Below are 12,499 nucleotides of genomic sequence, written 5' to 3'. Positions count from 1 at the left end.
ACACACAAAAGAAGTTTTTGTACAAATACAATTTTTGGCTTAAGAATTTAAGAGTTTTTAGTTGGGGATCATTTAATGCCACATCTGGCAGAAGTTCATTTGCAATTATAACCCAGCCTCCTCTCCACCCACCCTCTCCCCCATCTCTCACTCTCTCTCCCTCTCTCTCTCACTGTGCTTCCTCTATTTGGTTTCTATGCTAATAGCCTTGCATTTAAATTAATCATACGCACTGTGGCCGCCACCCTCTGGCCTTAAAGTTTGCGCCAGCAAATAGGTAACAGTTAATGGCTTCCAGATTATATAAACGTGTACGGGTGTGTGTGTGTGTGTGCATCTGGGTGCAATTTGCAAGATTGCTTGCCTCCTGCTGCTGCCTTTATAATAACGTTAATGACGATGCCGCCGCCGACGACGAGGCCGATGCCGATGCCGATGCTTGATCATCGCCTTCAGGTCTTCAAAAGTCAACTTTCAAGTGTCTATAAGTATGAGTGATTGTGTGTGTGCTTGTGTGTGTGTTTAATGCACACAAAAATAAGGTTAAGAAAACGTTTCATTCACACACATTCACACGCTCGCCCTGGCACTCGTAGAAGTGGCGCCCTTACCTTAATTTATGTGCACCCACTCCACAGTTTGAGCAGCATTGCAAATGTCTCCCATAGCCTCCAAGCGTTTGTGTTTGTTTGTATTTCTGTGTATATAAATCAGGCCCAGAAGCAGAGGATGTACTTAACTTGGCTTAGTAAGCAAACTACTCGCAGTAGTTGTTCCCTGTTCCCTGTTCCCGGCTCAGGTCAAACATTGTTTAGGGGCCCCGGAACTCCCTGCAGTCTAAGGATATTTCACACACAAAATTGCTACGCAACAAACTCCAATTATAATAGTAATTCTTACGATTCTTATGATTTTAATCGACATTTTTTTTTATTTTGATAAACCAGGAAATAAATTCAATTCTGGCTGTGATTGCAAATGCAAAAATAAAATGTTGTATGTTTTATATATATTTTGTATTCATTGAAAAGGTTGCCATAGAATGCCATGAAATTTGTGTACATTTTTCAATCACAACTGGTTGGTTGGCTGTGTGGTCAGTGTCGTTGAATATCTCATTCTAGTATTCAGAGCCAACGGGAGCACTGGGAGAGCAGCACAAATAGAAATTTAAAAAAAAAATTACGAAACGTAGCGCCAATCGCTTGACAGGTAAAACTCCAGTTAAAAACAAAACAAACACAATTCAAATGAAAAACAACAAATTGTCCCACAGACATGACTCAGCGATACATCGAAAATCCCTATCCCGACTTTACTGAGGGTGAACAAACCTCTTTCCTCACTGGGGAGGAGTACATCAAGCGGCTGATCGCCACCTATGTGGGATCCACTTTGGATCCTCGTCTGCGCAGACACGACGAGCGCGGTAATCTCTATGTGGGCAATGCTGGCATCGCGTACATGTTCTGGAAGCTGGCCACCAGCCCAAGGACTCGCGATATCTGCCCGCAGGCGCTGACACATGCCTCGGCCTACATACAGGCGGCCAAGGAGAAGGCTGAGCAGTTCAAGAAGAAGCCAGGGGAGCGCTTCTCCTTCGTCAATGGCAATGCTGGCATCTATGCCGTTGCGGCGGTCATTTCGCAGGCCTGCGGCGACCCCCAGGAGCTGGCCCAGGACCTGGCCAACTTTAAGCTGGGCCTCTCGGCCAGCAAGGCCAAGCTGCACACCCCAAGCGGATGCGATGAGGTGTTGGAGGGACGTGCCGGCTATCTGGCCGGCTGCTACTGGCTGAACGATGTCCTGGGCGGGAAGATAATCACCGATGAGGAGATCGTCTCCATTTGCCATTTGATTGTAGCAAGCGGTCGCGAGGCCAGCCAGTCGACCCGTGGTCCGATGCCGCTCATGTACACGACCCACGGCACCCAGTACCTGGGCGCCTCCCATGGACTGGCTGGCATAATGCACATGCTGCTGGACAGTCCCTGGTTCCGCAAGTGCGCAGTCCCAACTTCGGCCACCATGATCGCCGACATCAAGGGATCCATCGACTTTATTGTCGGTCTGCAGACCGAGGAGGGGAACTATCCGTGTTCCCTGGAGGACGTGCGCTACGGGGTCAACAAGGGACTGCATCAGTGGTGCCACGGTGCCCCCGGATTCGTTTACATGCTGGCAAAGGCCTACCTGGTCTTCAACGAGGACAAATACCTGAAGGCGCTGCGCCGCTGCGCTGACTTGGTCTGGAAGAAGGGAATACTCTACAAGGGTCCCGGCCTGTGCCATGGTGTGTCTGGCAACGGCTATGTCTTCCTGCTGCTATACCGCCTGACCAAGGAACCGAAGCAACTGTACCGGGCCCACAAGTTCATGCTGATGCTCAGCAATCCGATGTTCTACAATGTACACAAGTCGCCCGATCATCCCCAGAGCCTGTACGAGGGCTGGGCCGGCGCCATCTGTTTTTTGATCGATCTGCTCGATCCCGATCGTGCGGCTTTTCCATTTATGGATGTCTTCCACGACTAACTCCAGCCCAAGGATTACACTTGGAGCCACAGACTAGTTTTTTTGCTGTTGTTGTTGTTGTTGTTGTCTTTGCTTTAACCAAATTTGGGTGTGGATAGCCCTTATAGTTCGTTCTTAGAAGGATCTCTCAGCAATTACCAAATGCTGGAATGCTACACATCAAAATTTTTTTCGTTTTACACAACACAAACACACACACACACACACACACACAAATTGATGTACAAACACGCATTCAAGGGGAGTATATCTCTTAATGCAACAGCTCCAAATCGTTTGGCAATTATTAACAGATGAATATGTTACTATACAATCCAAAAACATATTCTATTCAGTCCAACCAGCATTTGGAATATTATTTGTCACGAAAATAAAGCTTGATTCGAGTCCTATTCGACTTCTCTTGATGGTGGAAAAAATATTAATTTCAAAAAAAAAACTAACTAATCATGCAGGGGATTGAAATGTGATTGGAAATTCGACTCGGAAATGACTCAAAAATTACCCGAACATTACTCGAAAATAACTCGAAAATTCCTCGAAAAATACTCGAAAATTACTCGAAAATTCCTCGAAAATATGTCAAAACTGAACGCTATAAAAGGGTTCAATTTTCTCCCGCTAAAAGAGTAATTTATGATCCAAAAATGTGTGCATATATTTGAATAAAATTCTGCCAACCGGCAGTTCATTTACGGGGCTAAAGATAGTCCCTAGTACATAGTCACACCACAAGACCATCGTCCACTAGAAACACCCAAATGCATTGGGATAATACGAACTATTCCTGCAAACCTGATTAAAGTCAGTTTTAAGATCCCTTAGGCTCTAGGCCCTAATCGAATACCCCCATCCGCAGCAATGATTTATGGGGATCAAGCGGGCTAAACGTCTGCCGGCTCTGGTTCTGACTCCAAGGATAATCCGCAGACAATGGCTGGCTATCCAGGCTCTAGCCGAAAAAGTTCCATCCCTTGAAAGCGGGTTAAACGGTTTCGGGCTCGAAAGATAATCCACCCATCCTGCACCCCATCCCAGCTACACCCATTTCAATCCATCCAGGTTATCCTTACGATCCAGCAGCCAGCAGCGCGCTTTACCAACGTCTTGGTCTGGTTTCTTGGGGCCCCCCTTCCCCCCGCCCCGCGCCCCCAACACCCATATTATCTTTTTCTTGCTGGCAGCCTCCTGCTCTTTGCTCTGGCTGCTTCCCTAAGCAAAGAGTCGCCTTAACAAGCAGCTGGGCCTGACATTTTCCTGCTGCTGCTGCTGCTGCTCGTCCTCGTAGTAGTTGCTGTTGGATATTATTTCCCCAACAGTTTTAGTTGCTTGTCGTGTGCAGGACTATTACCGTTAGTTGTTATAGCTCTTACTGTTGCTATTGCTGGCTGTTGCTGTTGCTGTTGCTGTTGGCACTTGACACTAAACGAAAATGAAACTGAAAATTGTTGGTCGAGCCGCAGGCGTCGACAGCCGTAAAACAGAAGCAAACATGGGGGGGAAAGGAAAGCATATATTTTCTCAAGAAAAGCCGAAGCCAGCATGTCCTTTCTTCACAGCAAAAGGTAGAAGGTACCACACTCAGAATACAAATTTGTAATGCGATTCTCCATTTTCCATTGCTTTGATTCTTGTTCGATTTCTATCCAAGGGATCGCCTTTTCGTCTTTGAAAGTCCCACAAAATATAGGGATCGGGTATAGGGCGAACCATTGCGACTACTTTCTTTCTCGTCTTACACCTAAGATCAAAAGGATTCTTTGTGTTTGTCGTATGCATGCCCGCACATGCACACATGGATACAATTTTTTATCAGAGCTGCCACAGTGCATATGCTTCCCTTAGTGCTGCCTCCTGTTGAAAGGCAGTGCTGTGTGCGGTGTGGTGCGGGGGGGGGGAGGGGGTTGCTGGAAATCCTTACAGTTTCGCAGCCACTTGAGAAAGTTCTCATGCCTTCTCCCTCGCTATCTCTGCGCTTCTATCGCTTTCTGTGTGTGCTCTCTCTCTCCCTTTTGGTCTTTCTCTGTGACTTGGAGTTTGTCTGCTTTCTGGGGGTTATTTATAGCCGTCGCTCGTTTGTTGTGCGTATTTTTTAATAAGTTGTTTTTGCCTGTCGCTCGGTTTATATTTTGCATAAATTATGTCAGCCTCAACACCGCCAGCCCCCCCAGCCGGCATCCTCCCCCTCCAACACCCACACTCGCCGTCATTGCGGCCACTTCACCGCCCACCGCCTACCGCCTCCCCTCTGGTGCCCCCTCCTATCCCACTGCGCCTTTATTCCCACTCATTTGTCAGGAGAGAGGACAACACTTTAAAGTTTTAATGGCACTGCACACTAGCCTACAAGTTTGGGGTTCGTGGTCTCTCTCCACCCCTCTCTCTCTCTCCATCCCTCTCTCTCTGTCTCTCTGTGTGATGTGTTTTATTAATGAGCTGTGCGCCAAATTAAGTTTAATATGTGTGTGCTATAAGTTTGAATGTTTAAATGTTGTCCATTGCTGCTCCTCACTCACTGCCATTCGCTCTCTCTCTCTCTCTCTCTTTGACATTTATCATTTATAATTGTTTCGACTGTGGCCAAAGGATTCTCCCCTCCCTCTCCCCCTCTCTCCACGCTGAAGGAGTGCTTTTGGTTTTGGTTTTGGTTTCGCTTTCGGTCTCCTTCTTATTGCGGGGGGTGGCAGTGGGCGACAGGGGGCGTGAAACGATGCTTGGTGTAACGGTTACTTTGTGCATGCATATTTTGACATTTTGACATGCATTAAATCAGTCAAGCATAAGCCACTTTGAGCTCCGCTCCTTCCTCCTTTGACTCCTTCAGTCGACCAAATTCATCTCTCTCTCTCTCTCCCTCTCTCTCTCTCTCTCTTTTTGCCCCGCTTTCTCTCCGAGCTTATTTTGGGTGTTGCACTGCAATATGCTTGGTCTTAAATGCTTTCTTATATTTTAAACCTAAGCTAAAGCTTCGACATTAATCGTAAAAAAAATAGTTTTAAAAAAAACCAAGGGGAACGCTATGAATCCCAGCTAGGGCCGCGACTTCACATTTATACCCTGTACTCGGTCAGTATGGCTCTCCTCCGCTAGAGGGCGCACACAGCACGAAGAAGAGCGTGTGAGATAGAGACAGAGAATGTAAGTAAGCGCGTGGAAGGGGGTTGAGTGCCTGGCTATAATAATATTCCAATCTGATCCAGGTGTGGTGGAGTGTCGAAATTTGGAAGTACGACAAAAGTAAGACAAAAATTTGGTCGGGACAAAAGGACAGACGGACATGACTATCGAGATATGGCTATATACTTTATGAGTCGGAGACGTTTCCTTCTTTCCTCCCTTCTACCCATATGCTCTTCGAGTACCGGGTATAAAAACCAGAGACATTAAGACATTAAGCAAGTCAAGTTAGCATGTGTTTACTTTCTGAAATGCTGATTCGATTCTACCTCTTAAACCGAAACTGAATCGAACTCTTTTCTAGCGTATGACAGCAAACGTACTCTGCCCCCGCTCTATTAGGCACTTCCTTGATTTTCGTCATCTGAGGAGAGGCCCAAGGGAAGGCTTGTGTGCAATGCATCCCCATAATTGGATAATTTTGATTGTCGCGATGCCATGAATTGGGCAAACACGGGCCCAGTCGGGTCCGACAGCTCAGTAGCTCAACAAATAGCAAATTGAGAGCCACCATAATCCATTATATTTTGTATTAAAAATGGCTAAAGATGTTTAGTTTTCTCTAATTTCAAGATAGTATTTCCTCGATTTGAATAAATTTCTTCCAGGCAACGACTGTACTTATCTCGTATAAAAATATAGTAGGTACATACATATATCATCGTCACCGTCGTGATGTGTCCTTTTTTGCTCGAATTTCACCTGCTCTCCATATAGCGAATCTACCACTATACCAGTACCAGTTCTTCCACTTGTTGTCCTGCCTCTGATACTCTATTCCTATTGTTGTTGCCCTTCCTTTGATTGGTTCTGTTCCATGTGTCGTTCTTCCTTTGATTTCTCCTATTCTAATTGTTGTCCAGCTCTGATTTCCCATGCCCTAGATTCCCAAGATCTACTGCCTGTCTTTACCCATCTCTCTCTCTCTTCAGATATCCCTCAACTCTTCGAGCCACACAATTAATGGCCCCCCGACAGACGCAGATTTGGCGCTGAGAGCAACAACAGTTTACTGAAAATTTATGTTCCCAGAAATTTGCACATGTTAATTGCTACAAGGCAGCCATGACGGTGGACAGTGGATGGGAATGGAGATGGGGATGGTGTAGGGGAGGGAGAAACTAACGGCTACTCAACGCCATTACTAACGGGCACATCCAACGACCTCACGACGTCCGGTGACGCCGAAAATGCTGAACGAACGAAATTTATGGATATATTATCGAATTTATTTATTTTCATTTCTTTTCTCTTCGCGTACCCCGTAACTACCTTACAGCATAGGGGTATGCATTAGGCTGCTATAGAGATACACAATCAACCTATTATTTCTACGGATCTGAGGGACTAAAAAAGTTTAAGCTATTGATTGGTGATTCCTACTCAGATCGAAGATTGTTTTAAGGTTTCGCCATACCCAGAGACAGAATCCAGAAAATACCTGTGGCATCCCCTACATTAAAGCTATAGAAATCCGCTTTGGCCATCTTACGATCTGAAAATTCAACAAAATCATTGCAATGGAGAATAAATATTACAACCAGAAATACCAGCACTTGCCTTTTCTTAGTACTGCTTTTTCTTGGAAATTGATCGACTAATGGGTATCTTGTGGTCGTATATCTTTTTGACGTTTCTTGTGTTTACTTTCAGATTTTCTTTTAAATTTAGCTTGCAACAATTTTTCATAATTTTGCCGTTGGCATAAATCAGGCAGCGAGAAAGAGTGGGCAGTGGGAGGGGGCTAGAAAAACAGATAGAAAGAGAGAGAGACAGTGAGAGACAGTGAGAGAGAGAGAGGCATATTTGTAGAAATTTGTTTTAGGCAACAGTTTTGCAGTCACCGCACACACACATTTCCCCCATCTTCCACTATTCATTCTCTGTTCCCTTCTATTCCATTCTCTTCCATTATTTTTTATTTTTATACTAACAAAAGCAAGCAAGGACTGAGAGGAGAGAGCGAGAGAGAGAGCGGCCAAGAGACGTGGAGGCAGGTGCGGGGTGGCGTTGGGTGGAGCCTGGGAGGTGGCAGGGACATAAGCGAGCATGAGCGACGATGTCTGCCACAATTACGCCAGCAACAACAGCAGCACCCTCTTCGGTCGTCGTTCTCGTTGTCGGTTATTACCGTTACTCTTTGGCGTCTTTAATTAAGGCCTGGCCGAAAGGGGTGGCCAAAACGGGGGCCGTGATGTGACAAGAGGGCGAAGCAGGGAAATTGTAATTTGTTTGTAATTAATATTCTGAGGTTTATGCATTCAGCGAAATTCAATTTCAATGTGCCTTCAGTTGTTGCGCCACGGAGAGTGCGAGTGGGAATGCACACACCGCCACACTCAGAGAAGGTACACGAAGATCCCTGAGCTACTGATTTCCCATAAAAGTCCTACAAAAGGGTCTTGGCATTCAATGGGCGTAGAGGATGGGATAGATTCGGGAGTAGGTGCAGCTCGAGATGCATTAGGGGCTTTCTGGTTACATTCCACCATCTTATTATTATTAAATCATAGGTTAGGATCCCATTCTTTAGGTGGGACTCTAGTGCTATGCAAGATATTCATTAATTGGGATGTACGATCATGATCCTACCAATCACTAATCAATTGAGAAGGCCCTTCTGCAGAAGCTTATGGGATTCCAGGATATTTTCCTAGAGCCAAGAAACGTTGACACCTATCAATGCTAGGTGGCTCTCGAACTTAAGAGGCGATAAGTTAACCGATAACATCGACGCTCTACTAACGGTCAATTAGTTAATCGAATTCAAATGAATGTTTCCACAGGGTTATCACAGTAAAATCGGGAATATTCTTGTTCAGACCTGGACTCACCTTACGCTTAGGGTCGGGAGGACTCGGACTCTCAAGTGGTTCTCCCACTGCGACGCTGCCAACTGTTGGTAAACTGTTCTGTGCCTCTGCTCTGGGAGGATAACAATGGAGGAATCTCTTTCACTTTCGCTTTGGTTGGTTCGCTTTGGGTTTTGGTTTGGGTTTATGATTTATGATTTTTGTGCACGATTTTATGAATCACAATCACAAATAATGGTATTTTCACTAATTTTGTTGGGTGTTCTGATGAAGCTTCTGCTGCTGACGGCCACGCCGCTCGCACGTGGCTCTGGCTGCCGATGACCGCATGGCTATTGTCCCTGACTGACTGATTCACACACGGCTTCTCTTCTCTTTGAGGAGATCTCTGGAGAGATCTTTCCCGCACTTCTCTCAAACACTCGAAAAAAAAACCAAGGCAAAGGAAGAACTGTCACTGTTTGGCTTTTGGCACACGGCGAATGGATTAAAAGTCGCGATTTGGGTGGAACTCTCTGTTCTGTCGGCTGTTTCGATTCCTCGATGTTTGGGGCTCTTTCGTCCGCGCAGCATCCGTTCCGTTGGGGCTTTGAGTTGGTAAACAACTGACTGTTCCACTGATGGGGCTTTTGGGGCTGTTCTCCGCGCAGCATCCGTTGGCAGTGATGCCAGAAATTCAAAGTCAATACAAGCTAGATTCGGAAAAAAAGCCACACACTATGGCAGGTTTTAGTGTTTTTGTGTAAAAAAACCCTTTTTGATATTATTTATTTTCGGCAACACTTGAAATGTCGGTGCAGCGCATATATATATATATAACTTGAAACAAGGACTACAGTGGTTTATGAAATTACACCAAATTATACGCGTGAATGTAATGGAATCCACCCTTAAAATCTTTTCTTAAGAGAAGTATATGATCTTTTATAGGATTTTCTACTAGTGTCAATACAAAGGCTGTACCTTAAGATAAATTTATGCATCGAGCCAAAGTTAAAGTTTTCTGCCATATTTTATGGTCTTTTTTAGTAAGACTTTTTTTAATTTTATTGTATGGGATGGTTTCATTTTTAGACTTGAGTTCTTTAGTGGAAATATTTTTCAAAATATAAATATATATCCCCTAATCATGCAAATCCAAAGAATGCCAAAGGTCTGAATATTCAGAGTATATTACAAAAATAAATCCTATTTTGGACATTTTTCGATGCAGCTAAATTGGAAATGTGTTGTTGTTGGTTTATTTACTTAACCAACAATAAATGGAGAGAAATTGGTATGCCACAATATAATCCCGAATAGATTCAAAAATTTACAGATAAAAGAAAGCAATGTATTTAAAAAACTATAAAACACAGCTTAAATAGGCTTTTTGCTAATTCCATGTTTCAAGCTAGATCTAGCCTGAAATCTGCTAATATGGCAGCACTGTCCCGAATTCGTGTGGTGGAAATTGTGGGTCCAGTAGCATGCTTCCTTGCTGTTAAGTGACTGTTAAGTGCGGCTCAAGCCTTACTTTTGTCCTACTTCAAACACACCCTGCTGCTGGAATTCAGCCAGATGTTCAGGTATTCCAGCGACATGCCATGTTAATAACAGCAGATGACAGTGTGTTCACACCCCATCCATTAGCCGCATAGCATATCGATCTATCGGAACCAGTTCATTTTCGACAAACAAAAGTATACATCCTATTCATATTTACGTTATATTATAACGATATAATTTGAAAATGAGACGGTATATTTTGGTATATTTATTTCTGAGGGTCAGACCGTATATTGGATCGGATTCTCTGAGTTTCTTGCCACCACGTCTAGCTCTAGTATTTACCAGTATATTTTATGAACCTCCACCCTCTTGTCACCAATGTAGAAATCGCGTAGAAACGCCACTTAGATCCACATCGAATACTAATTCGTGATCAGCATCGAATTCCTGGTCGTCTGTGATCAAAATCTACATTTTTCAAAATATGTCAGAAAAAAAGGGAATTTTTCCGGGATACAATGTCCTTTTCAGCTCAACAATGTCCCTTACATTCCATACCCACTTACGTTTTCTTACGTATTATGCTGCTGGCAACATTGGGCCAGACTCATGTGCCGTGAAATTGAGAAACATTTTGCACACCCTGGGAAATGGATATTATAGAACTGAGAGAATGTTTGTCATCTAATGCACCAATATAGGTGCACCAAAACTAGTCAGTCTCTGTTTTAAAGGTATTTCAACGATATTTTGAAGGTTTTGGTCTTCTTACAGGAACCAAGCATGTGTATCGGGATCGAGATATATTTACAAGACCCTAATCATATGCATTAATATGTCTAAAGCATATCAATCTGAGCAAGGTCTTTATTAATTTCGTTCTAACTTCATATCATCTTCATATAAAAATAACGAAATAGGGTATACAAAGACCTATACTACGGCTTACACACAGCATGTACCAGCGTCATTGGTACTCTTTTTGTTGAACTATTTTGTTTATACATTTTTTTAGTCGAAGTACAATAAAAGCAAGTATTTGGAATAAGCCAGTCAATTAGAAAATAGGTTCATCAATCGTATAAAACTATGTGGGCATGGCTTAATATTCTATATAGCTGATAATATTCGACGGAACATCAAAATTTAGCAACATGATTTCCCATCCTTGACGGAGAACGATTAACCCATTACAACCCAAGGTGGTATTTTAATATTCCACCAAAAATAATGATAATCGAAATATTTTAGCTCAGTCCAGGTGAAAGTTAGCGTTGTTATTTTTAAATTCAGATGAATCTGCAAGAAGAATTTACAATCAGTAATATTTTCCGCCATTTACCTCAAGTCGTTGAGCTGTTTAAATAGAGGGGGCTGAAGTGGGCTAAGTTCGGGTTTTCATCAAACGAGACGTCACACAAACTACGTGGCTGCGAACGGGATTGATGCAAAATAAAGCATTTTGCTAGGGAAAAACTACAAACTTAAGATAACAACATGCAACCAACGCTCGCCAAGCTGCTGCTGACTTTGTGTGGCCTTTGCCTGCTGGCCACCGCCGGCCAGGGCTTCATAGTCAGCGTAGATGCACACAACGAAGAGTGCTTTTTCGAGAACGTCGAAGGCGGTACCAAATTTGGTGAGTGGCAGTTCTCCGCATAAGCCTGAAAGCCCTGCCTCAACTATTAATCTCGTTTTGTTTAATGCTCAGGCGTCACTTTTGAGGTAATTGATGGCGGCTTTCTGGACGTGGACATTAAGATCAGCGGCCCCGAGAACCATGTGATGCACGAAAGCGAAAAGGAGTCGTCCGGCAAGTACACGTTTGTGGCTCCCGCCAAGGGCACCTACACGGTCTGCTTCAACAACGAGCGAAGCAGCATGACCCCCAAGCTGGTCATGTTCTCCATCGACGTGGGCGACGCGCCGCAGCGTGCGCCTGGCGCTCCTGGCGAGGAGGAGGTCGGTCACACCAAGCTCGAGGACATGATCCGTGAGCTCTCAGGCACATTGACCAGCGTCAAGCACGAGCAGGAGTACATGCACGTAAGTCGCGCCCCGCCTGGTCTTTTCAGTAGAACGCACACCTTTACTGATGTCTTTTTTGCAGGTTCGCGATAAGATCCATCGATCGGTGAACGAGAGCACCAACTCCCGCGTGGTTTTGTGGTCGACTTTCGAGGCCCTGGTCCTGATCCTGATGACAGTGGGCCAGGTCTACTACCTGAAACGCTTCTTTGAGGTCAAGCGCGTTGTGTAATGAAAACAAAACAAAGAGGAATGTAGCGGAGCGCACGCATACCACGAGGGGGGGTGGGTGTGGTGGGATGACTAGCTGTCTCAGTCTAATTTAAACGAATGATTAAAGTCTTTTTGTAATAAACCTTAAACAACAACAAAACACTAACAAGATGGGCATTCCAGCACTGCCGCTAACAGCTGTTTGTCCCGACTGGTTTGTCGTGACGAGGTGAGGTCCACAT

General features: G+C 44.5%; 2 protein-coding genes across 2 annotated transcripts; both read left to right on the top strand.

The window, feature by feature from the left end:
• The first annotated feature begins 1,071 nt into the window (after positions 1-1,071).
• LOC6901312 (lanC-like protein 3 homolog) lies at positions 1,072-2,865 on the top strand. Its single transcript, XM_002133977.3, has 2 exons — positions 1,072-1,212; positions 1,277-2,865. Exon 2 carries the CDS (start codon positions 1,279-1,281, stop codon positions 2,533-2,535), a length of 1,257 nt encoding a protein of 418 aa, XP_002134013.2. The 5' UTR covers positions 1,072-1,212; positions 1,277-1,278; the 3' UTR covers positions 2,536-2,865.
• Positions 2,866-11,398: 8,533 nt separating this feature from the next.
• On the top strand, positions 11,399-12,312 carry CHOp24 (transmembrane p24 trafficking protein CHOp24). The gene is made up of 3 exons (XM_001354634.4): positions 11,399-11,655; positions 11,728-12,062; positions 12,127-12,312. Exons 1-3 carry the CDS (start codon positions 11,514-11,516, stop codon positions 12,274-12,276), a joined length of 627 nt encoding a protein of 208 aa, XP_001354670.1. The 5' UTR covers positions 11,399-11,513; the 3' UTR covers positions 12,277-12,312.
• Positions 12,313-12,499: the final 187 nt, after the last annotated feature.

The sequence above is a fragment of the Drosophila pseudoobscura genome, chromosome X, assembly GCF_009870125.1.
Source record: "Drosophila pseudoobscura strain MV-25-SWS-2005 chromosome X, UCI_Dpse_MV25, whole genome shotgun sequence".
NCBI classification, from domain to species: domain Eukaryota; kingdom Metazoa; phylum Arthropoda; class Insecta; order Diptera; family Drosophilidae; genus Drosophila; species Drosophila pseudoobscura.
This window is presented reverse-complemented; position numbering and strand designations above follow the sequence as displayed.